General features: G+C 34.8%; 1 protein-coding gene and 1 long non-coding RNA gene across 2 annotated transcripts; both read right to left on the reverse strand.

The window, feature by feature from the left end:
• Positions 1-424: 424 nt before the first annotated feature.
• On the reverse strand, positions 425-805 carry LOC147475923 (uncharacterized). The gene has a single exon (XM_086585577.1). It carries the CDS (start codon positions 803-805, stop codon positions 425-427), a length of 381 nt encoding a protein of 126 aa, XP_086441703.1.
• Positions 806-3,686: 2,881 nt separating this feature from the next.
• LOC147475924 (uncharacterized) lies at positions 3,687-4,801 on the reverse strand. Its single transcript, XR_015207676.1, has 3 exons — positions 4,574-4,801; positions 3,867-3,908; positions 3,687-3,784 (listed from the first exon to the last, which is right to left on the reverse strand). It is a non-coding gene; the product is annotated as an uncharacterized LOC147475924 (long non-coding RNA).
• Positions 4,802-26,601: the final 21,800 nt, after the last annotated feature.

The following is a 26,601-nucleotide window of genomic DNA, read 5'->3' on the forward strand; positions in this document are numbered from 1 at the left end:
CTCGTAATTAGAATTAATGTTTTGTAATAGTTAGAGACTCAGTGAAGCCTTGATAAATAGAGCAAAGAGGGTATAGCTATAATATATATCTAAAGACAACTGTGGCAAATTGCTAATAACAACAAATTTTCCATGTCTGATGGACACAATTTCATGAAATTGCTAGTGGTAAGTGGTAACACAATAATTTCACAATAAATCCAAAAATAATGAACTAATGAAAATTTACAAACATCATTTGAAATCTCGCTCAAATATTTTGACACCGTTGAAAATAGAAAAAAAAATGAATACAAGAACACAAACACAAAATAGGACCGAGAACTCGCGACCCTACAGAAATCCACCAAAGAATAAAAGTTTTTTTTTTTTTTTTGAAATAACTAAGGGTTTAGAAACCCCAAACGTTATTTATTTCAGGTTCTCAAAACAACTTTCCTTCCTTATACCTCATGATCAATACATCCATTTTTTGATCCATAGGGGGAACAAAGAGCAAAAAACCATTACACTCTTCTCTGTTCAATTTCGATAGGTAATCAGCTACTTGGTTACCCTCCCGGAAGACATGGACAAAGGATAATTGATCAAACTTCAAACTCACAACTTGAATTTGTGCTACCAGGTTCCTACAGTACCACGGTGGCTTCCCCTTTTTGGTTAATATCTGGACCCCCCGCATAGAGTCTGATTGCACTTGAAGTTGTTTAATGTTCAGTTGTACCGCACCTTCTAGCCCTTTTAAAACCGCGAGAAGCTCCTGATAGATCACAGACAACCTCTTAGAACTTCCACTGTACGCCATTATCACTTCCCCATAGCTATCCCTCAAGACTCCTCCATAGCTTGCCACCCCTCTTGCACCGACCCATCAGTGTTAAGAACCACTGTACCCACCTCTGGCTTTTCCCATTTAACCCATCTTTCCTCTTTGTGTATGACTCTTACCCCGATACTATCTTAAACCATTTTACTTTACTCCTCACATTCTTTAGGACAGAGTATGCTAATGATGTAGAGAATTCTCCTTAGCTGTTAGGTGTCCATGTAACCTGGTCCTCTGTGATGTAGGCATTAATCTCCGTGTTAATAATCCATTCCTTTACCTCGCACTCTTGTAGATCAGTGATTATCCTTGACCAACCACCATCAGCTATCACTACTGACACCTTTGCATCTTCTTGGACTGCATGTGATGTGATAGTAGAGCTCTGGCTTGACTATTGAGAATAAGTGGGCCTGAACACCATGGGTCATGCCAGAAGCTGGTACCATTACCATTTGCAATACAATATTTAATGAACTTCCATGATATCTCTCTGTGTTTCATTATGCCTCTCCACACCCATGAATAGTCCCTCGGGGCTTTCATGGTCCAAAAATGTTTTTGCTTTATGTGATGTTGCCATGACCATTTGACCCATAGACAATTTGATTTCTATGCAAGTTTAAAAACCAGACCACAGTATGCTGCTTTATTCCAAACTCTAGGGTCAACAAGGCCAATCCCTCCGTGTTCTTTATCTAGTCTAAGGGTCACACTACTCGCATGATGCATCTTCTTTTCCATGTTTGGCCCTGCCCATATAAACCTATTACATAACTTTGCCACCTTTTCTATCATATTCTTAGGAAGAACAAAAATTTGAGCCCAGTAGGTTTGAAAAGAAGATAGGACTGATTTCACCAATTGCACTCTTCCAGCTCTGTTAAGATCTTTGTTCTTCCACATAGATATTCTAGCAAAGGATAAGAGTTGAACAACAAAAAAAACACTTTTTTTTGGTAACTCACGACCTTATGAAGAAAATACTTCAAATACTATATATTCCATTATAAATCTTAGAGATATTTATAATGAAATACATACTGGCGTACGAAAAGACAAACATTAAAGTGATGCAGATTTCCCCTGTTCTTAGTCAAAACTGAATCTGCACATACTAGAACTTAATGCAAGGCATACACCTACAGAAAGACCAAAAAATATAGTTTCAAATGCAAGGACAAAAATATCGAATTCAAGCAATATATCGTGTACCCAAAAACCGAGATATATCGGACATATCGATATATTGGTAGATGTATATCCTTTTGTTAATCGGTCAAAGTTTTATTTTTGTATGTCGATATATCAGAAATATCATCGATTATATCAGAAATATCGTTGATATATTAATAAAAATCAATCAAAATTGGTCAAAGTCAACAATTTATATCGTGTATATCGGTCGATATATATCGACATATCAGAAATTGCGATATATATCGACAAAAAAAAAGATTCAATATTCGGTGGAGATATATCGAATATTTCCATCTCGTGTATCCCAAAAAATAAGATATATTGGTGATATTTCGAAAATCTTGGCAATATTTTGGGCCTTGCAATGCAAAAGACCTTCTGCGAAACCGAGCTGAGACTCATAAGTTATGACAAGTTTTCTAGAAGATGTCAGAGCTGACTACTGGTCTGAATTTGTTCCTTTGAATAGTAGATAGTTCAAATTTTTCGCCATCATATTTAATACATGCCACTAGGGGTGTAAACGAGTCGGCCCTCAAACCATAAAACCCGTATGATTTGAGGGTCGGCTCGGCCCAACCCTTATATGTTGTGAGGGGCGAGCCTATGATGGCCAATCACAACAAACATAAATGGCATTTCCCATCACTTAAAAAGTGATGTCAAAAGTATAAGACATCACTTTTGAAAGTGATGTGAATGATGGCGAAGTGAAAAGTCAGGGTTTTCCACATCACTTTTTAAAGGATGTCCACAAGTGATGTTACTTCACAACACTTTTTAATTGATGTCCACAAGTGACATTATAACTTTGCATCACTTTTTAATTGATGTGTACAAGTGATGTTATAACGTTTAACATCACTTTTTAAGTGAAATCAATAAGGCCGATTAACATCACTTAGGAAGTTACGTTTCATTCAGATTCCAAATTACTTGTAAAATGATGTGAAATAATTCTATAAATCACTTTAAAAGTGATGTCTTATTTATCAAAAAACTAATAAAAAAAATAATAAAAACAAAATTGCCAATATCATCCTAATATAATACCATTTTCCTGGTCATTTATCATCAAATAAATATGAAATGTATCTTAAAATCACATTCATCGCACAAATATCATCTCCAATTACAAATATTACACTATATACAAAAAATTGTAACGAGCCAAGATATACCAACAAAATCTAATATGCAGTACCGAAATGAGCCAAACAGAACCACAATCACCCAACCAAGAACCTATCATAACCCGGCTTGATGCAATCAATTGAAAACAATAACCTATCACAGCCACATAATAAATGATATCACCATAAGAATGAGTCCAGTAAAGAAATGAACTAACAAGACCCATTCTGCAGAAAAAGGAACAGGATTTTTATAGATTCAAAGTGTGAGGTGGCATATTCTAAAAACAAAGAGGACTAAAACCTGTGCCGAGGAATGTTCCAAAAAGAAGAAAGTGAGGCAAAATGTTGATGCTGCGATTGCTAATCCATAGACCATAAACAAGGAAAACATTGGCAGTAGAGACTCTCTTCCTACAAACTGATGGAGGCCTACAAAGGTAAAAGTGAATTAAATTGGTTGCACAACAATGCACAAGCAAAAAAAATATTGTAAATCTGTCATAATAGTCTAGTCTTCTAACATACCAAAAATGTAAAAGAGAATAATTGCTAGAAATGAAGGAAATAAGAAGCTGATGAAGTCCCAGATGTATGTGGAAGTCCAATATGACAATACATATACCTATAAAAAGGTACCATTTTAGTTAACAACAATATACCAATTACACACACTCAAAATAAATACTCATAAACCATAAACGTACCCCACTGATAAGTTGTTGATGCTTTGCTTTTACTTCACGTTCCTACAAAATGATAATATGCATATGTTGATTATTTCCTTACTGCTAAGTCATAGTGTAAGAGTAACAAATAAAACTAATAGCGAACAACAACTCATGTAGTGCCTTTCGGTCCCGTACAAATACATGTACAAGCTTATGAACTCATTTACTAAAGAGGCTCTAGTGAAACTTCAGCAAAGATTAGATCATCAGAAGAGAAATTTTTAGAAACAATAAACAATTCATAATTGATCTATACATAATGTCCACAACAAAAAGACACAAAAGCTTGCATGAATAGGATCAAATGGATGTAATTTTACTTCGTTATGCAGCTCATATTAACTTCTTCAATTTGTATATAATACAATAAGAAGTTGAACTGATACTGGGGTTGTGTACTTTTTTATATTTATTTGCTCGTTCCAGAAAAATTGCAGAAATGGAGTGTCTTATGTAACAAAGTAGAGAACATAGTATCAAACCCCAGTAGAGATTCCTTATTGATGATTTATACTTAAAAAGTTATGAAAAGTGATGAATGTAGAGAAACTAGTAGGTTCAAGGTCCTCTTGGTTGGTATATTTGGACCAGGGAGTTCAAATCATAACTAACTACTTCATCAAAATAAGATAAACATAGATGAACTAATAAACTTCATAATTTCTAAAAAACAATTTTATTACCTTAATTACGGAAACTACAAATGACGCAAGGATGAAAGAGAAAGCAATAGTTATAATGATAGCAGCAGAAAATGCATCCAGATCCTGCATAAAGGGTGACAAATGGTGAAAGTGGAAACATGGCAAGATGAAGACCATTTAAAAAGAAAGAGATATGTGTGGTTTACAAACAAAAAACACAAGCTCACTTGAATTACCATTTATACACCTTTTTCATTGACATGTAAAGCAAATACTACCTTTTATGTACTAACAGTAAGAAACTTCAATTAAAATTCATATACAAACGGAAAAGATACAGATATATATTCTAGTGCATCATTTTCTTAAATAGAACAGGGAGTTGAGAAGTTTGCATCATGGAAAATTGGAAAAATGTACTCATAAAACAAAATTTTAAAAAAATTTGTCACAAATAAAGATGTAAGATATCATACATGATGTTGCGAGTGCTCACAATGAATCTAGTTGCTTTAATAAGAAACCATACACCCAGTAACATCTAGAAGATTAAAAAATAATGAAATCTAATAAAAGAGACAAATCACTGGTTGTTACCATTAGGTGCAGTACGTGAGCTATCTTGAGCAGCCAATTGCTTCCGTGTGCCTTCCGCTGAATGAAAACATTAAATAAAGTATTATGTAAATGATGCAGATAACGAGAATAATGCACTCCTTTTATATATTCGAAATTCCGGTCCAAAGTGATATGAACAAAAGGAAATACATAAAAAAGGTGAAGTAAATATTGTGTTACAGCAGCAGATCATCTGCTTCACTCCTAAAGTATGCAAGCAAGGCATGCTCATGAGTTACAGTTCTCTCAGATCCAACTAACAGTCTAACTGCCGCAGTGGTCCCTTGCTACCATTGAGTGCAACTACTAGACATTATCAAGCTCAGAGACAAAAATCAAACAGGAAAAGCGAAGAACACTCATTTGCAGATTTGCAAATCAGAACCTACGACCAGCCAGCCCAATGTCTCATAGCTCCCATGAAGGCTTACTCTCTTTGCTTTCGTCATTAAATTATTATCAACCAGAATTGCTTTGCTTCCATTTGAAACAACCTTTGTGATGGTTTTCATCAAATTGCTTATTAGTGCTTTGGTAAAGATATGTGAGAGCTTAGTGAGTTAGTGCTTGATTGAAACAACCTTGGTGGTGAGATCTTAGTGCTTAATTGAAGGAAGAAGGCTTCCAAGAGAAGGCCTGATCAGTCGGTTTGAAGTTGGAGGTTGGATTGAAATAAAAGACGGATGAAGGATAACCAATTTCCTTGGTTTGTTTTTGGTTGGGCTATATTTGGTGCAAGAAAAGAGTTGAGAGGTTTTTTATTTTCTATTTTTGTTTAAGGGCGGCTAGTCTTGCAAACCAAGCGCTCGCCTATTTATTTCTATTTAACCTAATTTTTTTTTGTGGTCTTTTTTCTAACTAATTAAATTAATTAAGATGTGGTATATTAATAATAACACTTCTAGGAAGTCACATTATAAGTGATTTCGAAAACTTGGCAAAGTCACTTTTATAGTGATGTTGAATACATAGATATTACATCACTTTATAAGTGACATAGTGAGTGACAACACTTTTAAAGTGATATTGAATGCATAGATATTATATCACTTTAAAAGTGACACGACGAGTGAAGTAAAAAAGTGTTACTACATCACTATCATGACATCACTTATTAAAATGATGTTGTACAACTCTACTACATCAGCTTCTAAAATAAGTGATGTTCAAAAAAAAATTGTGATAATTATTACATCACATGCTGAGAAAAGTGATGGCATAGTTTTCATATAACATCACTTCACTAAAAGTGATGTAAAATTAGTGATGTCATATGTCATATGTTTTGTAGTGAATGCTAAAATTGTGAAGCCTTAACCCTCACATCAGCCCTCCCTTTAGAGTATTAAGGGACGGGTTTGATTACTCTCTTAAACTCTTTATTTACAGTATAATCTTGCTAAATTGCTATGCGATAAATTAATTATCACGCTTAAATAATAGGTTTTCTCAATCCTGACTTCGGTGAATGTACTTAATTAATAATTTGGCTAACATTTGTAAGATAATAAAATTTAAAAGTCATTTTTAGGTTTTTTGTGCCGATGTATTACATGAATCAATAAAAAATATATGAGACCAAAAACATTATGGTGTTGTAGGTTGTAGAATAACTTATGTTTGATTAGTTGAAGTTGATTAAAAAATTCATTATCATATACCAAGGATCATATCACATCACTCTGATTTATATTTTATTCTTGCTTATACTATACATGGAGAAGTGACTGGGGTTCATATCCCGACAATGGAACAATTTGTTAATTTTAACTAGATTTTTCATGTAATGTTGGAGAAGCTGACAAGATATAATTAGTGGTGTGTGTAAGGTTTGTTGTTCATCTTAAACTCTTATGGTGGGAGGAATGGTTGGATGGATTGAAAGAACTCTCTCTACTATTTTCTAGTCTCTCTTACTCTTTTGTTCCTAAGTTCTAATGATGGAAATACTAGTTCTTATCTTAAGTTGTTGAAATCTTAAACACATTCAATAGAGACACATGTATGAAAATGGATTGGATGATTATATTACTCACAAAGCTATACTCATTTGAACTTGTCAAATGAGTATGACTTGTGTTTGTGGGATTAAGTAATATTAAATAAGTAGAGAAACTTGTATATAAGACAGGATGAAAAACTTGTATTGAAAACACTATAGCTTGAAGAACATAAAAATAGATAATAAGTAAATAACAATTTAAATTAAAACATTTAACCTACTCCTAATGACCAAAGATTAGCTCTAAGGTTACTCTACTCCTAACAAACCAATTGGTTTGCACCCTAAAACATTAGATGGTTAATTCTCTACAGCTCTTTGGTTTATATAGGACACTATTTACATCTTTGCCCTTCCTTCTAGAAACAACCTTGTGGGCTTTTGACCTAAGCTCGTACAATAGAATTCTTGATTTTGGCTTTAAGTCCCTAAGTCCCTAACTTTCAGCTTTGAGTCCTTGAGTCTTTGACAGTTGACTTTGACTTTCCAACACTTTTGTTCCTAAGCTGGGATCTTCCCAAGCAGCGTAAATAACAATCCTTTTTGCGCTAAAATGCACCTATTAGAAATATGCATCCTAAATGGCATGTATCATGCAAACGGTAGCGAAAGCTATAAGTTGTCCGTTCATTAAGCATAAGAAGGGCATAATTGAAGTATTATAAAGGTAATAAAATGCACATTTGGGGACTGATCATCTACCCCCAAACAACATTTTGCTTGTCTTCAAGTAAAAATGAGAGAGAAAAAACTAAGATCACAAATGTGTGATTTATTATACTAGTCTCGTTTTGCGGAGTGCGATTGCATTGACCATATGCAACAAGACCTTAAACTACTAGGACTTCCCTAGTGGATGAGCTTAAGTCTCGTGAGAGTTTCTAGAGAAAGTACTCACAAACTTCCTCTATTTAGTACAAAGGGTCTCGTTTTTTTATTTATTCTCAAAGGTTTATACATCTCATTAGCGGGGAATAAAGAAAAGCTCCTTTGAACTCAGAATAATATATATACAGGAGTTTAATCATCTAAAGATAAACTTGCAAAACATGAGCGGTGAAATACAAAAATAGAGTCGTTTTCGAAACTTTTGGAGAGCATCCTCAAGTTGGGTTCTTACAGGGGTGTGTTGCGATCATAGCTCTCTGATAGATTCACTCAAGTTTTATTTTCTCAAGTGTAGAGGGTACTTTATATTCCTCACATACTTGAATGACGTCCAAAGAAACTGGGGTCAATTGATCACAATATCCGCTTATTATTACACCATCCTATTCCTAGTCGAGCTAGAAGTCTTTTATTAGGAATTACGGGGCTAAGATAGTGGTTTAGAAATAAAGGGAAAGGAAAACAAACTCTGATAAGTTGAGAAATTGGGTCTTCATGATATTTGTAACTAGAGAAGAACCTCGTTTTGTTCTTTGCTTCTAAAATAGTGATTTAATCTTTTAGCCCTTTGGCTTTGTGACCCTATATGATTTTGAATTTTGGGAGTTCTAACTTTGCTTTTGTTTCTTTTGAATTCGACTCCTTTTGATTTTGAACTTTTAGGAGATTTCGATTTTTGAATCTTTTCTTTCTTTTCTTTCTTTTGAAGCTTCTAACTATTTTGTTTTTGTATAAGATCTTCTTTTCTTTTTTTTTTCAGTTCATCCAATCCTCAACTCATCAGATGGATAAGCTTTTTATTGTGTGTGTAATAACGGTTCAGGAATTGATGGCAAAGAAATAAAAAAGTTTTTAGAAATTGGTGAAGGCACAAAGGGGGTACCTAGAGGAAAAATTATCTTTTTGGATTTTTAACTTTTATTTGGCTATATCGATCTAGAAAAGGCCTAAATTCTCTTCTAGGATATGTCATGGTGATCAATCAAGTGGACGTGTTATCTTTCTATCCGGACATCCTTATGTCATCACGCAATAATCATTCAGATGAGGCTTTTGGTTAGATTCTCACAAGATATGGAACTTAACTGTTCTAACCGTGGTTTCAGAAACTCACTGCTATATACAATCAAATGCTGATGCATGCCATTCATGAAAAGGTGCAAAAACTATTGTATGTATATTAGTCTGAATTCGAAGAACGAATCTTTACTCTATTGCTATAATGAGACTTCTAAACCATTTATTCATCATAGAAAAAGGAAAACAAGACTTTTGGTACTAAATAGAAAAATATTTTTGGTCTTTTCGAAATATTTTAAGAAAGAAAGTAATATAGAAATATATTAAATCTATCTAATATAAGAATGCTATATAATAATGCCTAGTTTTTGCAGAATGTTACTATACCACCCCCAAATAGAAATATACTTTGTCTACAAAGTATGAAGAAAAGGAAAGAGATTATTACTATAGGAACATAAGCAAAAATGGAAGTGACTTGTACTCTGTTCTTTGTGATGAGAATATACCACCCCAAAACAAGTTTGGAGCATGATTTGATAGATATAGAACGAAAAATACACGACTTATTTAAATAGTAAGCTACGTAATTATTCTACCATGAAATTATTGGGGTTTTTTTTTTTTTTTTTTTTTTTTTTTTTGAATCCTATTTTTCTCAAAAGGTATCTCTAACTATATAGAGAGTCTTTACAAGAAGATAAAATTATACATTTATCCAGTATCATTTTGGTTACTCTGGGGAGTAAGATTTTAATTTTTATATCCTAAAGTTTTGAAAACTATGTAGAGATGTTATAAAGATACTCGTACTCAAAAGCTGTGATTTCTAAGCTAAGTTTGAAAAAAACTACAACAAGTGATCTTATGTAACTTTAGTGTTGGCTCTTTTTGAACCTGATCCAGTCAGACTGTGGCTTCAATTATGTGTGTTGGAGGATTTACTGTGCAAGACGTAAGATGTCTTGTATAAATATCATGGTGATATGGGCAACCCTTAGGAAAATATAACTGATCGTCAAACAACCCTTAGAAGAATGGAGATTGCATACTTCTAAAGGTTGGTCTATATGGAATCCATTGCCCATTTTTTAGAAAATCATGTAACTATTGTTGTATCAAGAATCATCTATTATAGGCACAAGAAAAATAAAAACTTTTATGAAAGGGTGAGAGAAGGGTTTTTCTTTTTGGGTTTTTGGGTTTTTGTTCCTAAATTACTTAAAATAATAACAAAATAAGAGAAAACTACTAAGAAAAATTATTATGATGAAAGTGATCCTCCTAATAGAAGATGCATGAAATTAAGTGATTCAAATTGCGAACCATCCCATGGTTTAACCTCCCTTGATCTTCGACCTCTTGTTTTGCAAGTAGGCAAATCTAGTGAAGAGGACTAGCTCTATTTCTAGATAATCTAGCCTCTCCTCTCCTAATCTCTAGTTAGCCCTATTTTGTAGCTATTCCAACTAGAGAGAAAGACGAAGTTCGAAACAATTAGAAATCACCCATAAAAGGAAAAAGTTTTCAAAATCAAGGGTTCCAGCTGCCAACCATCCCACGGTATGGCATGTCTATGAAAGATGAGACATGCTATACAACCATGAGACACTACACCAAAATAGGATATTAGTAACGCTCAAGTTTTTTCCTTAGTAACGGTTTTAAAGTGTAACTATGTTCCTAACGTTTTATAAGCTTTACAATTATATATAAAGTGTTACGTTAATTTTGCTCGATTTGAGAATTAATTTGTTACATTTTTAAATTGTTTGCTTCGACCAGAAAACATAAAGAAATTGTGAAGGTTAAATATAATATTAAAATAATAGCTAAATTAGAATTTAAGATTATTAAATGATTGTGCTCTTCTCTCCTATTTATTTAAGATTACTAAAAAATAACTTTATATTGTCTGCCTCTTTTCATCGTCTCTCTCTTATATCATCTCCTCTCTCATATTTTTCATCGATCCACAACTTTTGGGAGTCAGCACCGGTCGCCACTGCTGCCGCTATTAGGTACGTTTCATTCGCCTTCTTCTTCTATGGTTTTCTATTTTTCAACATCTCATATCTCTTTTTCGATTTTTCACACTACTACTAGGTGATATCACAACTGAAATTAACTTGGGTGTTAATTGCTCCAGTTATAACCAAAGGTGTGATTTTTATTACTTGTGTTATTCCTTAAAAAATTCGATTTTTGTGGTTTGATAGATTTCTTTGAAGGCAGATGAAAAAGATGTTTTTCAATTCTTTTCAAGGGCTGACAAGGTTAGTAGGGGTGCTCTTTTTTAGCATATCATATTACCTCTTAATATAGTGGATCGTAAATATTTTCTGAGTGTTCATTTGAGATCATTTCCAATTTACTGGATTACGAATTGAATAGTTTGTCCTATATTGGTGAAGTGAATATTCAAATAGAGAGCATGGTTTATCCAACTTGTTATCTCTTTGCAATTTTGTGTAAAGTACTTGGAGGCGATGCCCAATTTTCATTTCTTCCACGAAAGAGCCTGTAGATATTTGGACTACCAATGGAGATAATAATGACATAGAAAGAGATCATTGGTCAAACATGTTTTGTGCTCCAAATATATTTCGTAATTACTATAGAATGGGGTGGCTTCATCTGTAGTGGGTGGCTCGAAAAAGATACAATGGAGGCCTTTAAAGAAGACACAAATAACCTAAAACAACTTAGGCCAACTGCAAAGAGCATGAGAAAGAGTTCACACCTTAGAGGGTTCCCAGGAAAAACACAGTAGGGTTAATAGAAGTTTGCCATCTGCAGCTTACGAAGATATTAATTGGAGTAGTTATCTAAACTTTGTAGTGAGGATTTCTTAAAGGCATTTTTTACAGAAGCAATGTGGTAAATGAGGTGGTTTGCTAAAATGAGGTGAGTGAGTGACTAGTCATTTAAATTTTTCAAACAATGTGTAAATTATCACAAAAAATCTAAGTAATTTCGGAAAGTTATAGAAATAACTCACAATGTGGGCTTTATGTTGTCTTTCTTTAATCTTCTTAAGTTGTGATTTGAGGCTTAGTATTTGCAATTAAAATTTCAATATCTGAAGCTCAATTTTTAAAGGCATGTGCCTTAGATGACTCTAACGTGTATGCCCAGAGGCGTACACATATTGGTACTTGATAGATTCTTGCACTTCTTATTGCATTGGTTCTTATGTGTCCTTTCTAAATCCTAAGTTGAAGATTATGTTATGGTTTTAGCATTTTTTATTTATTTATTTGTTGGGTTTAATTTTGCACTTAAAACGTACAGGCAATCATATATGCTACCTCTCATGGTGCAATAACATTAACTATAAAGTATGTTTGTCAGGAGGTCATCTTTTCGTAAGTTGGAGTTTTTGAAAATGTTATTGTGCATGTTCACTTGTTGTCTTTTTAACAAACTTACTTTGATCGTTTCTGGTACGAGATGTGCACCTTATTATGGACCATAATTGAAGACGTTCGAAGGGAGTTGGGTTAGTTTCTTGTCTTTCTTAATGGAGAATTTTTATAATGAGATTTTTGGGTGTTCTAGTTGTGGATCTGTAGTTAGCATGGAAGAAGTTTTTGTGCAGCATGCAACTCATTTATGGTTTCTAATGTTTTTAAGGGCATAAGTCTACAACTTCTGTTGCATGGGTACGCTGATATTTCCTGCATGGGTTTTGCGTTCTGTAGGAAAGTAAGATATCAACGATCTTGGTGATTTTAGGGTATGTGTTATTTCCAGCTAAGTGAATTTAATATTCTGCTGGTATTTATCAAGCATTTGTTCAATCGTATTGCAGGCTAACCCGAATTATAAAGGGATGTCATCATTGTAGGACTGGGGAGGTGCCTCTCTCTCTCTCTCTCTATCTCTCCCAATAGGCTTCTTTTATTTTTGTGGTCCCTTTTATGACTTTATTTAATTTGCTTGTAGGTCCTGCTTGGTACTGATTCACACACATGCAATGCTGGTGCATTTAGCCAGTTCGCCAGTGGAATTGGAAACACTGATGCCGGTTTTGTTATGGGTGTTGGAAAACTCCTTAAGGTATGTTCGTGATTTCTTTGTAGCTTATTGATATTCCAATCCCATCCAGTCAAGCTATGTATGAAAGCATAAAAACCATTTAAACCTAAGTAAGATGGACATTTCATATTCTTGAACCCCAACCCCCCCCCCCCCCGCCCCCGCCCCTAAAAAAAAAATCTTCCCTGCTCCGTTCATGCCCCCACTGCAATGCAGTATACTAGTGTATTTGAATTACAATGCCGCAAAACAATCTACTCAAAACTAACACTGCTACTATTTTCTTTTGTCTAGTAGAACATGGAAAGTAGAATCTCCTCCTTTTGTTGGGCATGCCGGAAGTGTTGAGGATCTCTAGGTACACTCTAACTTGATTAACAAATCTTATTTGTTTTTTTGTGTGGGTGTTTTAATGCCATAACTCCTCAATTTGAAGTCTATTCCGTTCTAAAAGTTATCTAAATCTCTTCAAGCAGTGGAGCCCTACCGAAGCTAATGTTTTTGTGTCCTGTGGATGGTATGTTGCCATATGGGATACCCGTTTGAGAAAAACACCTGCAGTTTCTATTAAGGCACATAAAGCAGATATGAATGTTATCTCATGGAATCGGTAATTTTAATATATTATGTTTCCAACATTCTCTCATGTATCTTTCTTTTTACCTTTAAATTGACAATGTACTTGCATAATCATGAATATGCTAGCATGACAGTGTCATTTTTTTTGGTGTAATTATTTTGTGGGTTTTGACTGAGCAAGCATGGTTTGATATTTGTCTTTGATCAAGTGAATGTGCTGATTCTGACTTTTTGTGTTGTGTCTACCCTATGAAATTAACTCAGTTAAAGATAAAAGTAAAGTTGAATGTAGTTATTTTGTATAATCGCATATATGTTACTTTAGTTATTTTGTTAGGGAACTAGCTTTAGTGTTTCGTGCTGGAACGTAGACGGAGAGCAGCAATAGGAGACCTAGCAGTTAATGAAAGGTAAGATCCTTGTGTGGTTTTCTTTCGTTTCATATATGACAATTGTATGCAGATGTTAGAATATTCATAAGTTTTGTTTTGGAAGATGGGTTCTTACAGTGAGTAGTGTGAAGGTATGGTGTACATATATTCAAAGTGTGGTATCTCTGGTTGGAACTAATAGAGGTGTATAACACTGATATAAGTGGAAGTGATGTATATGTTGTTTTCATTTTAATTTTGGTATATAAATAGCACTGATATAAGTGGAAATGATGTATATGTTGTTTTCATTTTAATTTTGGTATATAATTTATAGTGTCCTTTCGATTCAAGGATTAGTTATTTGACTTAACTAGCATTGGTCAAGATGGTTAAGTAGCTGGTTCTACGAATCAATATATATTTGAGTAGTTGGGTTTACAACCGAGGTCTGAGGTTTTAATATATGTTATGAAAGTATATTATTTGATTTTCAGGTTATGATAGGATTTATGTCTATAAAATGTTGAAAATACAGAGGAGATTCTGCTGAAATTTTTATGTCTTTCGTCAAGGTGTCTGACAAGGTTATAGGGTTTTGGGGTGTTGCATAAACTTTCAATATTATGCTTCTATTGCTACTAGTCTACTACCATACTCTCTTTTTTGAATTCTGTAGTTTGAGTATAAGGAGCTACTACTTAAGAATAAGATACAAGATATAAGTATATATCTATACACATTTGTTTTCTACTACCTGACTCTTTTTTATTTATTTCTATTGGTGTATATGATGAAAAGGACTTTTCTGATGATACCATCCCAAAGTCATCCCCTGATGCTTGCAACTATTGAAGGTGGAAGTTTTGTACAAATGACGTGAGAGCTTGAGATTAGGGACAAGTTCCATTTATTTGGAAAACAATGTATATATCATTCGTGGCAAATCCTATTTATGGAGAAGACATTTTGGTGATGTTATTTTAATAAAATATTATGTAATTAGATGTACTTGTGAGATTTCTTGTTTATGTTATAGACGATTGTAGAATACCCAATAAGTGGGGACATCTTTATGTAGGTTAGTAATCTCTCAAAAAAGGTGGTTTTGGAGGAAATTATTTTTTTACATATGAAATAGTTTTGTAACGGTGGAAAACTATAACTAAGCTTTGTAATAAGTAACGCTTACAAAGCAACAAAACAGTTACCAAAATGTTACAAATTCTATAAATCAATTACACAAAAAATCATTACTAACTTTCTAAAACCGTTACTGTTGTTGGAAAAGAGTAATACAAAAAAACGTTATTAATTCTATAAAACCGTTACTGTTGTTAGAAAAGAGTAACGGTTAAAAAGCGTTACTAACTCTATAAAAGTGTTACTATTGTTAGAAAAGAGTAACACAATTAAGCAAATAAAATCGTTAGTAAATATTTTTAGTTAAGAAAAAAACCGTTACAATAAATAATTATGTAACGGTTCTAAACCGTTACGAATAGTAATAACGAATTAGAAACGACAAAACTGTGAAGCAAAAAAACCGTTACAAATATTTTTAGTAACGGTTTCTGACCATTTGGAATGTCCTATTTTGGTATAGTTAGAGACAACCGTAAGACACCTTCACTCAATCCCCATCATCTTCTGCTTTGTTTCACATCTCTTCTTTATAGAGGAAAGACTACTCACCGTTAAAGGTGAGATTGAAAAAAAAAAATGCTTATATAAAAACAGAAAACAGGGAAATGAAAATAAAGACAGGAATTGTAAATAACAGGAATAGAAAAGCTATTCTAAAAAGAAGTATAAAATAAAGAAAAAGAAAATTGTATACTTGCTCCATAGGGGTACACTACTCAAACTACGAGAAAAAGTACTAACAAGGAATATGGAAGTATACGTGGACTCAAGGCTCCGGCACTTACAACCACACACTCTAAGTGGAGTGGTCCGGTTACCTTGGTGATGCACTCCCAGGGAATGCATCTAGATAACATAACATGAATATTTTATAGTCAGATATTCAAGACTGTATGTGGGGTCATTTTAGGCCAGATTACATGACTATCAATATGAGATGGATGATATGTTGTTAACTATATACTAATAGCCTAAACAAATGGGGATCTTTACAGAAAAACATATGCAAGCATTTACCCCCAAACAAAATGAAATGATACATTTGGAGTGTAAGATGCAGAATGATAAAAGAAAGCTTATGTAAACCATCATGGAACTTATGTAGTATCTCGTCATTAAATTGTCCATGAGAGTGTGAGTGTGGTAGTAGTTGTTCTTCATGAGGCTTAGATGATCCGACATATGGCAAACTGGGTTTTTCAACCACTTGAATAAAGGGATCATCTAATGCTCTCAAGAACTCATATTCCATCTTAGATTTTGTTTCCTTTTTTTTCTAGCACTTCAATCAATGTGGGGCTTTTCTCAACTGCAATGATAGTCTTGGGAGTTTGTATGTTGGGCAAAGTCTCTTTACTAGGAAGGTTTAGAAAATTATGAAAAATTTCAAAGGTAATTGGTTTAAGTGCGAGCTTGAGGTTTTTTTGAAATAGTTTAGTAGGTGCAGTCCTCAGAATTTGGTGGATTTTTTATGAATGAAGGTTGGCTTTCGAGAGGTGTTAACTCAGGGGAATGATGGTCGGGTGGTGGTTCTTCATATGATCTCAAAGACTTAGAGAATTCTTCATCTAGTTTTGAAGTTTCGACAAGATTATGGTTCATATCTACAATATTAATGATATGTTACAAATTTGTTCCATCGATAAGTCTTTAACGACCAAACTAAAATTAGATCCACTTTCCACTATAGAATTTATATCCTCTTCTCCAGTGATAAGAGCCCAAAACTATAGTTTTAACCTCTTTAACAATATCACTTTTGACCAATTATGTGATTAATAAGTAAGAGTTAGTGCTTTTTATCGTGTTCTTATGTATTTCAGGCATTGGAGTCGAATATGTGTAGAAATGTGTCCCTTTGTGAGATAAAGGAGCAAAGGTTGGTTGCTAAAAAGTTCTATGATTAAAGGCCAGGATTCAAGGAGAAAAAACTTTTTTAAAACCCGTTCAAAGCTGAAAAATCAAAGTCAACGCGAGCAGAAATAGCACAAAACTCAACTGAACTTCCGAAGGTCATATCTTTGGACTCAGACCTTGGAATTAGGCCTACTTTATGTCAAAACGACCAGCTCGGAAAGAGCTTTCCAATGGTCTAAACTTTGACCCAATCAGAGGAGAAAAAGTGGACAAAAAGGCTATTAAAGTCATTTCCAACTGAAAACTACTTCGTTGACTGAAGTAATGAGGTTTTGGGCTCGATTTTTCCGACCCAAAACAAGCTCCTCAACCCATGCACGAATTTGTGGATCTGATCTCCTCCATATGAAGACACAAGACTTAGCTCTTAAGCCACAGAGATTTAGATCAGAGAAATTAGTTTTTGAATTAGTTTTTTTACTTAGTGACTTAGTTCTACTTAGTGTGGAATCAATTTTTACTTAACAATTAGTTTCTAGTTAGTTTTGTTTTAGTGAATGATCTAAATACTTAGTTGAATTCATTAAATTAGTTGTTATAGATTAATCAAGTTAATTTTCATAGATTTAGTTTTTAGAACAAGAAATTAGTTTGTAGAATCATATAACTTATTGTTTACCTAGTGAATTATCAATAAATTAGTTAGAACAGTAAATTTAGTTTTGGAATCCATTACTTAGTTCATTTCATTTAGTTTGTCTTAAATTGATAATTAGTTATTCATAATCTTAGTTTTAATTTCAATTTTAATTCATTTTGAATCATTATTATTATTGTTCAATTAGATTTATAAGTTTAATCATTTATTCAATAATGAGTTGTTCTATGTGTGATAAGAGCCCAAAACTGTAGTTTAAACCCCCTAACAATAATACTTTTAGACCAATTGTGCGAGTAATAAATAAGAGTTAATACTGATTACGTGCTTTTATGTATTTCAGGCATTAGAGTCAATTATGTGCAGGAATGTGTCACTTTGGCGAGATAAATGAGCAAAGGTTAGTTGTTAAGAAGTTCTGTGATTAAAGGCCAAGATTCAATGAGAAAAAACCTTTGTAAAGCCCGGTCAAAGCTGAAAAGTCAAAGTTAACGCGGGAAAAAGCAGCACATACACAAAAGGCAACAAAACTTTCGAAGACCGTATCTTTGCACTCTGACCTCAGAATTGGGCCTACCTTATGTCAAAACGACTGGCTCAGAAAGAGATTTCCAATGGTTCAAGCCTTGACCCAATCAATGGAGCAAAAGTAGACAAAAAATCTATTGAAGCAAAATCTAGCTGAAAAGGCTTCTGTGGACAGAAGAAATTGGGTTTTGGGCTCGATTTTCCGGACCAAAACATGGCTCCTCAGGCCATGCACGAAAATGTGGATCTTGTTTTCAAGACACATAACTTAGCTCTTAAGTAATACTTAGTTTAGGTAGCAAGTAGCCATTAGAGCATAATTTTTAGATCTAGATTTTAGATTCAATTAAATTAATTACCTTTTTATTATCTTATTTTAATTTAGGATTTGAATCAATTGTTATTTAATTATTAGATCAATAAAGTTAGTTATTCTTCATAATTTAGTTTCATTTTCCATTAAGTATTTAATTTCAATTCATAGATTTAGTTATTTATCATTATTAGTTTCAATCAAATCTTGCATGAGTAGTTTCCATTTGAATTCAAACAAGTAAAGTTAGAATCTTTATACCATGTCTTGTTTAATTCTATATGGAAATGATAGCATAATGATTCTAGGCTAAACCTCCATTAGAGGGGGTTGAAGAAGCCTTGATGAAGCTTGATCTTTGTTAACTTAGAAATCGTCGTGATAATCTATTCAATTCTAGAAAGTAATTAGTTCACCATGAGAATGGGTTTGGTTGTTTCACATGCTAGTTATTAATTGGTAGAGATTGTCATGTATAATTAGAGATTAGAATTACCATTTTGATATGCGAAAGCATTGAAATTTGTATCACAATGAATCTTTATTAGTTGATTAAGTCGAGTTAAGGTAGAATCAATCCCCCCCTAATTCCTTATCATATAGTCGATTTAGAAATTATGTAGTTTGAATTAGCGTATCTTGTTATTAGAAAATTACATCATAGTATAATTCCCCACATTACTCTCATTAACTTTGGTAGGATTGATAATCTTAGAAACATTGAATACTAAAGAACTAGGAGTGCGACGAACTTTCTAATCCAACTCTATTGCAACAGCATCGAGAGTAGAATAAAACTTTGATAAATTAGTTTTCGTAAAGTTTTAGTTTTACTTCCATTTGAATCGCATCGTTTATTCGTGAGTTGAATTAGCAATTTTATGTTTATCAAATGGCGCTATCTTAGTTCCCTTTAGTATTTTTTTTTCTTTAGAATTGTTAGTCTTCTAAAGTCTCATAACCCACCCACCCTTGTTTGATTCTAATTGTGGTTGTCTGTTTTAGCATTGAAATTTTCCTCGCAGAATTACATGGAGCGCAACCCGCGCCCTAGGCAGGCTAAATTGGGGCGCCCCCGTGCTGAAGCGCTGGACCTTGAGTTTTTCCCTGAGCGCGACCCGCGCCCAACCAAGGATAAGCCTAGCGCCCCCCGCGCTGAAGCACCTGGAGCTCCAGTTTGACTGAACGCGACCCACACCCTCTGCTGAAATAGCCCGATTTCCACATGTTTGTTTCAAACTCCCATTTCTTCAAGGTTTTCAGTGTTCTAACTTGTTATATACACTAAGCTCGCGTAAACAAGACGCTATTTATAAGCAAAGCAAGGAGGCATTCAGGTACTCCTTTCTTCCACATCTCGCATCTCTAGTTAGAGGTTTATACTAGTATATCAGGATTGTTTGTACTGTTGTCGTGTTTAGTTAAGATTGGTCTTAGCATTGCATGAGATTAAGGTCAGGCTGAAGAAAAATGCCTAACGTAATCAACCGGCAACGTCAACAAACACGCCTTTCAATAAACACGCCTTTCTAGTAAACCAATCACTACACCTCTAGCTAGCATACCACACACCACACCTAAAACAATGGCTAAAGAAAGAGAGTCTCCTCTCTCCGACTTTTACAAAGCCTTGAACGATAGCCCTAAATCTTGCATCGTTCTATCATACCCAGTGGGGGATTTCCGAATCCCCCCAAATATATTTAATTTGTTACCCGTTTTTCATGGGTTAGACCATGAAAAACCTTATCAACACATGCGTAGGATTGACCAAGTCCTTACTACATTCCACCATCCTATGGTTAGTGCTGAACAAATTAAACTAAGGGTGTTTCCTTTCACCTTAGCCGATAAGGCGGCGTCTTGGTTAACGCCTGGCGCTAATTACGTGGACTCATGTGCCAAACTTGTTCAACTATTTATGGAACATTTTTACCCACCACTAAAGACAGATGAAATTCTTTCCAAGATTTATTTCATTCGACAGAATCCTCATGAATCATTTTCAGAGGCTTGGAATCGTTTCACTGATCTTCTTATAGAGTGTCCACACCATAACCTCGCAAAAGACACGTTAGTTCGTGCCTTTTTCAAGGGATTGTTACACCACCACAAAGCGGTGCTTGACATAATGAACGGGGGTAGTTTCCTCAGTAAAGGAGCCTCAGAGGCTTATAAATTTCTAGAAGATCAAACAAAGCATAATAATAACTGTGGGGGTAGTGACGATATCCCCCGTTCCGCTAGTTCTTCTTCAACAGTTAAGGCCGCTGGGATGTTTGAGATGAAACCCGATCCTGAGCTCAAAAACTTAATTGAATCTCTCACTAAAAAGGTAGAGGTTATTGTTGTTCAACAAAAGCCTACCCCTGTCATGAATGTCAACTCTATTCCCTGTAATTTTTGTTCGAGTCCTGGACATCCCGACTCCTATTGTCCTCTCGTCTATGAACATCCATCCGCGTAGACATACAATGTTTATTCCATTAATAGCGACCCTAATGAACCTTGGAGACAAAACCGCAATTTCGGTTGACGAAATAATCAACAAGTTACACCTCCAGGGTATAATAATCAAAATGTTAGGCCAACACCCAATTACAACCAAGCTCCCCAGAGACAAGGAGAAGGACAAGGTAATTACAATAATTATAACAATAATAATTATAATGCTAATAGAGCTATCGTTCCGGTTAATAATAACTATCACAACACACCTGTAATAATCAACGTGAGATAGTTCCAGTCACACCACCTGTGACCACTACACCTACACAACCGGATCGTCTTGACTCCTTCATACAGGTTAGCCAACAACTTTTCCAAACCATGGCTCAATCTAACCAACAACTTTTCCAATCCATGGCTCAATCTAACCAACAAGTTTTACAATCCATTAATCATTTAACCCAATAGTTAGCCCAAGAGAAAGCCCAACCAAGAGGCGTGGTTCTAGGTCAAGCGTTACTTAATCCTAACAAGCTTTGGGGCTCTAATCGGTAAAACCCTGGAGGTCAAGCATTACTAATCGGTAAAACTTTTGGGTGATGATACCAGAGGTCTGGGGCTCGAACCCCGCCAACATCAAAGAGTTACTGATCTCATTTAAAACAGGCTTACCAATAAAATAAAAAAAAATACCAAACACAGCCTTTGAAGTAATCGGTAATACTAGTAATGAAAATAGAAACGTAGGTGAGTTAAATGTTATCACCACTCTCCGTTCTGGCAGAGTGGTTGATAACGCCGTAAGTATGCCTGTGGTTACCCCACCAATGGTCCCTACACCTGATATTCTCCTAGATACCAAACTCGAAACTGAAGATCCTACCCCTGTAGAGGTACCAGTTAAACAACAACCTAAGAAACAAAAAGCCAAGTTTAAACATCATGTTGACCCTTATGCTAAATATAGAGAGAAACCACCGTTTCCCCAAAGAATAGAAATGTTAACCAAGGATACGAATTTCGATGAGATTAGGGAAGTTTTTAAAAATCTAACGATAAACCTTCCTTTTCTTGAAGCGATAAAAAAATTGCCTCACCATGCTAAGTTTCTTAAAGAGTTGTGCACTATGACACTTCCTCTTTTTGCGTATGTGATGTGGTATGGATGATGTAGATAGATGATGGTCGTTGAACAAAAAGAAGCGTATCAAAACCTAATTATCCCTCAATAAGTAAAGGATGAGTAAGGTATTGTTCCACTTTTAAGTGTATGTTTATATGAAGGACAGGATTGGAAAGGGGTTTGAGGGATTAAAACTATTATTATAGATATTGTAGATTCTAATGTTAAACTAAACTAAACTAAACTAACTAACTAAACTTATACTAAAACTAAGAATTGGAAATAGGGAGAGAATATGAGAGAGATAGATTCAAGAGATTCAAATCCACCAATGCTTTTGATTCAATGACATTTTGCTTCATGTTGTTCTCCAAGTACACTACAATCGGGCAATCAAGCGAGTGCTGATGCCCTCTTGGATGAAACATCGTTAACAATTAACTCTACTTAAGGTTGTTCCTATGTTCATATTACTAGTATCTTCTTTACTTTTATGTGAGCTTGGGCAGCTATTCAATGAATCACCATCTAAGGCAAACACAAGGAATACTTTCCTTACTCTAAAATACTACACAATTAGAAGAAAAGTAGAGAATAATAGTATAATATTCAATTACAATAAATAAAACTCTATTCTAGCATTATATTCAATTGCAATAAATAAAAGCATATTACTAACAAATATTCAATTGCAATAAATAAAACCCTAAACTAGCATGATATTCAATTGTAATAAATAAAAACCTTAATCTATACTTCCATCCCCCAAAAAGGGCAATAGAACTAATAACTAAAAACATAAAGAACTAACCTGATTGAAGAACACCATAAACCAGAAGAATCATTAAACATTAACCACCGGCTTCATCTCCTCCCTTGAAGGAGAAGATTAGCCTTCCATATAGAAGGAATAACACGAAGAACGAGAAGAAGAAGAGTTGAAGAACATAAGACTAGAAAGACTAATTTATTAAGACTCAGCTAGTTAAAACCGATCTTTTATTATTAATCTCTCTCTCTTCAAGTTAAGAGACAAGAATATAAGTGAATTGGAAAATTACATGAGGCACTTAGGTCCTCTATTTATAGGGGTTACAATGAGCTCTAGAAGCATTCCAAATCGTCATTTGTTTCCTAATACAAATAGTCTTCTTCCAGAGTCCGACTTCGTCTTCAAAACTGAGAAGGAATTGGCTACAGTGTTGATTCATGCGTCTGGATGCATTATTCATGCGTCCCAGACTTAATCAATGCGTCTGGATGCTCGATTTATGCGTCCCAGACACACTCAACGTGTCTGGACGCTCGATACATGCGTCCCAGACGCATAAGCCAATTTTCTCTCTTCTGCTCTATCCTTTTATCCTCTTTTGCGGGCTTTGGTCCAAACAACGAATCCTTTGGCCTTGGGCTTCCAAATAGACTTTAAAATAGGTCCAAGTCACATCTTTAACAGCTCCAATTCCTTGGCCTTCTCCATGATTGTCCACGGGCCTCCCATGTGATCCTTAATGCTCCGAATTGCTTCATTTTACCCTTTTTTCTCTAATATTCTACAAAACTCTCTTTTTTACCTGTAGAATCTTAAAACAAAACTTATAAACACTATTAGTCCACTAAGATGGCTAAACAAGAGGCATAATCGAGGGTTAAATAGCACTTTTTGAGCACTTATCACACTACTAGGCGCAAGACAAATATTCCTAAAGACGCCTTTTTAACTGAATAGTTCCCAACTCTATCGGAAAATAATGGAATCGTTAAGTACAAGGACCCTGGTCATCCTACTATACAATACACCTTGGGGGATAATCACGCGATAACTGCTCTATTAGACCTGGGGGCTAGTGTTAACTTACTCCCTTATTATTTATATAAACAAATCTGTCTACAAGAGATGCAACCAACGAAAATGACTTTGCAATTAGTGGATTGTTCTATTAAGTATCCTAAGGGTATGGTTGAAAACGTGCTAGTTGAAGTTCAAAATTTTTACTACCTAGCCGACTTCGTTATCCTCGACACAGAAGTCGCTAATGACTCTGTTCCTATCATTTTAGGGCGTCCCTTCTTGGATACTGCCAACGCTCTCATAAACTGCCACGATGGTTCGATGTCCTATCCTTTGGACATCTTTCTATTGAGGTAAATGTTTTTAAAACGATTCAACAGTACCCAGATACGACTGTCGATGGAGAGGTTAGCATGATTGAGAGCTTCGCTCGAGATTATTTCGACAACATGTTTCCTGATAATCCGATGCCCAAATTTCTTTCCTTTGGAAGTTTAGACTCTGACGTTTTCGTCCCTACACAAGTCGATACCCATCTTATGGATGAGGATGAGATTGATGACTTTCTCAAGGATACAGAGGAATACCATAGTAATGTGGATGTGACCAAGCTTGATGAGGAATTTGAAGAGTTTCTTAGAGCAGGTGATGAATCACACGATCAAGAACTACCTTGCGCACCATCCGCCACGATTCCCCTCCTTCCACCCTTTCAAAGGAACCTAGAGTTTGCAGTTGATCCTCTTGTTTCTCCTGTGCTTCATGATTTTCTAAACTCTCCTATTAAGAAAATACTACCTAAAGAGCCACCTGACACTCTCATTTTTAGTTGTGTGATAATACTAACCCATGCCACAAATGAGTTTTATGCTAAACCCACATTCTCATTTTTTCAATTCCTTACTCCTAAAATTCATCCATATCCACCATATCTTCCACAACCATCCATTTTTTCACACTCATTCACTTGGCCACCTTTTTGTTGGAGCAAAAAGAAGGTGCATGCTTGGTTACGTTCTAGATCTATCAAATTTCGCTTTCATTTCACTAAGTTGCATCGTCAAAAATCTTGATGCTTGATTCTGTTTGGGGGTGCATTCCATGTTATTTATTTATGGAAAGACCCACAACTCTTTAGGTTATTGATATACGGTAAACTACATGTTCATTATATACGTATGTGTTAGATATAATCTTGAGTATCTGACTATAAAAGACTCATTTTGTTCTTCGGTGTACTTCCTTTCACTTCAATATATTGGTAAGTGCACCATTTAGGTAACCAGACCCTCCCTATGGAGTGTGTGGTTGTAAGTACCGGATCCTAAAACCACGTTTAACATAATTCCCATTTTCCACTCTTGCATGTTCTCTCGGTTTTTGAGTCATGTTCCTCTATGGTATGAATTAGGACCTTTATTGCTTTTTGTTTTTCCTTATATTAATCCGTATTCATAACAAGTAAAAAAAATATTAAAACCATAAAAATAGTAATCTAGGAAGTCTCAAGAATCTGACTTTAAAAGACCCACGTTTAAAACAAATTTTCTAAACCCTATTCTATAAAATTTGTTTGGGGGTGGAGTGTTGGTAATTCCATCCTTGATTGCCCAACCATCTTCATCTCATGTTCCATCTTCAAACAGTAGCAGGTGGTTTAGAGAATTTATGGATTTTCATTGTTTTTATTGTTTTTATTAGTTCGGATGTTAATTTTGAATTCAATAGTTAAATTTGTATTCAGTAGTTAATTGTATTTGAATTTTGATTTTAATATAATGTGGTTCTTTTCAAATTATGCACTGATTCTTGTATTAATCCCACCTTCCCGAATTGTTTGGGGGTGGTATTATTTCTTTTAGCATGGTTTTTATATGATACACAATTTATTATATAATTTTGCGATGATTGTTGGGAATATTGCCGATATTGGCATGCCTATGAGTAGATATTCTGGTAGGATGAAATCTCAATGAGTTAGGTAGTTACTATCCTAAATTCAACCTAAAACATATTAGGTTTGTTTTGGAATAGAGAATATGGGTTGTTTCCATTTTCGGTTTTGGAAATATTTTGTTTCCGGCAATTGCCTTAAAACTTTTTGGCAACTTGCCGATTCGTTTCGGAAACTCAAAACCTATATAAACTTCCTTCATTCTACACTCACAACCTACACTACATCTCACTTTCATCTCTCACCTTTCACTCCCAATTTTTTCCTTTTTTCTTCTTCACTTCAGCACTTAAGCTGCACTAGCGCACCTGCACCTCAGTTGAGCGCCACCTGCACTTGAACCACCTGTAACTCGAAATTTACCTGAGCATGACCCGCACCCTACCCAGACCAATTCGAGCGTGACCCGCGCCCAAAACATTGTAAGTTCGATTACTCCTGAGCGCGACCCGCGCCCATACAGGGCTTAGGTTGAACGCCCCCTGTGCCCTGACATCCAAAGGCACGAAAAATTCCATGTGGGTTGTTCCAGGATCGTTCCAGCTGTTCTAGAGAGTAGTTTTGTGATGACATCACCTATTGTCATACCAGAGCAGTCTTTCAAACACTTGTTGGGAAGCGAGACTTATGGACATTGGTTCCGCGACAGGATCACTACAACAGATAAGAGTTTTAGCGACGAAAAAAAGTGTCGGTAAAAGTAATAAATACGTCGGTAATTGTTATTAG

Source organism: Coptis chinensis, chromosome 9 (genome assembly GCF_015680905.1).
Source record: "Coptis chinensis isolate HL-2020 chromosome 9, ASM1568090v1, whole genome shotgun sequence".
NCBI classification, from domain to species: Eukaryota; Viridiplantae; Streptophyta; class Magnoliopsida; order Ranunculales; family Ranunculaceae; genus Coptis; species Coptis chinensis.

What these genes read in the sequence shown, in the direction of transcription:
- LOC147475923 (XM_086585577.1), bottom strand. Translation starts at nt 805, where the DNA reads ATGGCGTACAGTGGAAGTTCTAAGAGGTTGTCTGTGATCTATCAGGAG.